The sequence below is a fragment of the Tupaia chinensis genome, unplaced genomic scaffold (assembly GCF_000334495.1).
Source record: "Tupaia chinensis unplaced genomic scaffold, TupChi_1.0 Scaffold000610_1, whole genome shotgun sequence".
Classification (NCBI taxonomy): domain Eukaryota; kingdom Metazoa; phylum Chordata; class Mammalia; order Scandentia; family Tupaiidae; genus Tupaia; species Tupaia belangeri.
This window is the reverse complement of record NW_006160129.1, coordinates 2,701,844-2,705,251: the sequence shown is the minus strand read 5'-3', so window position 1 is coordinate 2,705,251 and position 3,408 is coordinate 2,701,844. Positions and strand designations below refer to the sequence as shown.

Genomic DNA, 3,408 nt, shown 5'->3' with positions numbered 1-3,408 from the left:
GTTGTGTGATGTGAGGTAAAGAGATAAGGGAAGGGAGCAGAAAGAAGAAAGGCCAAACAACTCAACAACAAAACTGAAAATTCTTATAGTGCTGAGTCTGTTAATAGTGCTTATTTCCCCTATTAAAAAAAAATAATAATAATCAGAAGAGGGCAAACTACCTAATTTTTTTCTCTTATACACATTAATTCTTAAAAGTTAAGAAAAAAATATATATATTTAAATGGAAAGTATATCAATTTCACTTTATTAGCCTAATTTAGGAATACGGTGAGGAGCATGGGTTGAGGTCATGTATGAAGGAAGAGGGTTAAAACTTGTGATGGTAAAGATCCCTTCAAAACTCTGGTGCAGTCCTCAGTCACTGCGGCTTAACTGTAGATCGAGTTGCAATCCAAAACACTGACAGCAGACTCCTGTTCTCCATTTGCGTGTATAGCCTCTTCCATTACAGAGTGATGAGGTCTACCAGGTTGCCTTTAGGAGGAGTCATGCTGTCAGGGAAGAAATTGACTAAGGTGTCAAAGAGCTGAGTTCTTTGAGCATAGGTGTGATCCACATCCGAAAAGCCTGGTAAAGAAAAGATAACAAAGAAACTCATCCACTGTTTGAAACTCAACATTTACAGAAAAGCGATTTGAGACCAGCAGCAATGGAAAGTGGAAAAAACAAAATCCTACTGGACTTCACAATCAGATGGTCTCTACTGGTCTGAGCCCAGCTCTACTAGTTGGCAGTGGTATGATCTTAGGTAAATTAATCAGTCTCTCTGGCTTTCAGGCTTTCTGTTTCCTCAACCATAAATTTGTGAAAATCCTCTACTTGATAGGATTACTGTGTAGATTAAATGCAAATATATGGAAAAGCACTTAGCAGGAGTGACACTTTAGTAACTAGGTAATATTGACTTGTCTTCTCTTCCTGACAAGGCATTGCCTCAACTGATCCAGGAGAAAATTCTACCTTTCTTTCCTGATGTCTTAATACTTCTTTGACCCACAGAAATATTTTGATAACAAAAATATAGTAAAATCAGCTGAAAGGGGTTGGGCCAGCAGGTGGCGTGGTAGATAAGGTGCCTGAGTCCCACATGGCCGAATGCCATTCAAGTCCTAAATCTGGCTGCTTGAAAAATCACACAATGCACATGTGCATGTGGGCCCAAAAACACAGGAGGAGAATGGATAAAGGAGTGGCTCTCCCCCATGGGAGGTGATTTCTTACTTTCCCTCTCACTGTTTCTCTCTGGAAAGTGCACACTCTCTCTCTAAATCAAACACCAAAATAAATAAAATAAAATAAAATAAAATAAAGGGGTCTTTAGAAAGTGTGCTAGAGCCAGCAGATGGCTTAGCAGCTATGTGACTGGACTCTCACATGGCTGACCCCAAGTTCCAGTCCTTGACCTGGTGGCTGGAATATCATGCTGGGAATGCATGCTCAAGATCTGGGGAGGAGAATGGAGAAGAGACTGCAGCTTGGTCATCCCACTTGTGGGGTGATTTCTTACTTTCCCTGTCACTCTGTGTTCTCTCTGACAAGTGCATGTGCCCTAAGGCAAAAACCTCTCAAAAAAAAAAAAAAAAAAAAAAGTAAGTGGTCCTGAGAGCTGGAAGTAGTCTCAGAAAACTGAGTGAAAATGTAGATAACTGAGGAAAAGAAATCAATGTACAATGTACAGGACGATACCTGATGCGGAGTTAAGTATCACAGACTTATTATACCATGTACTAGGCCCTGTGTTAGGCACACGTTATAGATGTTCCTTGATTTACAATGGGGTTAGGCCCTGATAAACCCATTGTAAGTTGAAAATAAAAAAGTAACAAATGCATTTAATACTCCTGACCTACCAAACATTAGCTAACCTAGCCTATCTTAAATATGCTCAGAACACTTACATTAGCCTATGGCTGAACAAAAATCATCCAACCCAAAGCCTATTTTAAAATAGTGTTGAACAGCTCATATATTTAATGAATAGTGGGAAATACCAGGAAAAGATCAATATTCAAAATCTCAAGTATGGTTCTACTGAGTATCACTATCACATCATCATAAAGTTAAAAACTCTAAGTTGAACCAAGTCAAGGACTAGTCTGTATATGAGAAATACAGCAATGAACCACCTTCATGCAGATAAAGTAGAAAGTAGATGACATTCTTAGAAGGTAGGGACTGTTTAACCTGAAAGATTTTCTTTCCTTTAACCTCTAATAAACATTTAATTTTCTATTTTACTCCAGGCCAAAACAATAATTCAGTGAGATACGTCCTTTATTCAGTCAGCTGGTATACAGATCTCATTGCTTCAGATTTCTTACATACAAATGAGGCATTTAAAGGTAAAATAAATTATTTTCTCTGCTCATGAAATGCCTGAGATCTGCAAGCCCTACTAAGTGACCATCAGAGACAGAAGTAGAGTCATTACAAGTTACATACACCCTGACTTCAGTAAGAACTTTTTAAAATCAGACTGACGGTTAGTCAACTTAAGAGTGCAATTTTAGGTGCAATCTGTTTCAATCTTGTAAAGAACAGGAATAGAACATAACATTGCCAAGGATACCAGTTTCCTGGAAGAAATATGAACAATGCCTCAAGAACGGTACATTCTTTTTTATTCAAAAAAAAAAATTATCACTAAGTTTGAGGGAAAATGTTTACTTTTTGAGCTGAACTTACATTTTATCAAAGCCTACTATCATGTCATTGAAATGAATGAAAGGAAATACTATAAAATATTAACAAAGGTTATCTTTGGTGAGATTAGAATCTTTTTTCTATGTTATGTTTTTCTGATTTTTAAAATTCTTTTTCAAAGCTAAAATTGAAGCTCTATTATGAGATATTCATAGCACTATTACTGTTGTAAAGACATTTTTAGGTAGTTATACTTTTTATGGAGTCTGTTGGTATGAAAGTCCTAAACTGTAATTAAGACATTTACACAAAGTGACATTTTGGGATTTGTTTGTCCCCTTACGCTAGACTAGTACCAATGAAGACTACACATCAACAGGTCTTTTATACATCATTCTGGTGTTAGGGTATTCGTGTATTCTGGCTGTACTTCCTTCAGCAGACCACTTTTATATTTTACATTACCACCATACTGTGCATGGCAGAGAACTTGCATTTGCTGAGAAATAATCTCCTGAGTTGCAAAATTGCTTTTATTTTTTTTTGGGGGAAAAATTTCAAACCTGCATAAAAGTTCTAAGAATAGTACAATGAACTTACATATCCTTTACTTAGAGTTATCAGCTGTTAACATTTTGCCAAATATGCTCTTTTTTTTTGGGGGGGGGGAGGTTTTTTCTATAGGGCGCGTGCACTCACCAGACAGAGAGAGATAGAGAGACAGAAAGCGAGAAATCACCCCCCAGGGGGGATGGCCATGCC

General features: G+C 37.3%; 1 protein-coding gene across 4 annotated transcripts in view; it reads right to left on the bottom strand.

The window, feature by feature from the left end:
- Nucleotides 1–218: 218 nt before the first annotated feature.
- The window catches only part of MKLN1 (muskelin 1), a 390,424-nt gene continuing 387,234 nt past the window's right edge, over nucleotides 219–3,408 (bottom strand). For all 4 annotated transcript variants that reach the window (XM_006158840.2, XM_006158839.3, XM_027775878.1 and 1 more), the window contains one exon: nucleotides 219–570. In XM_006158840.2, the coding sequence (XP_006158902.1) occupies nucleotides 449–570 (122 nt within the window). In that variant the 3' untranslated portion in view covers nucleotides 219–448. The remainder of the gene's footprint in view (nucleotides 571–3,408) is intronic.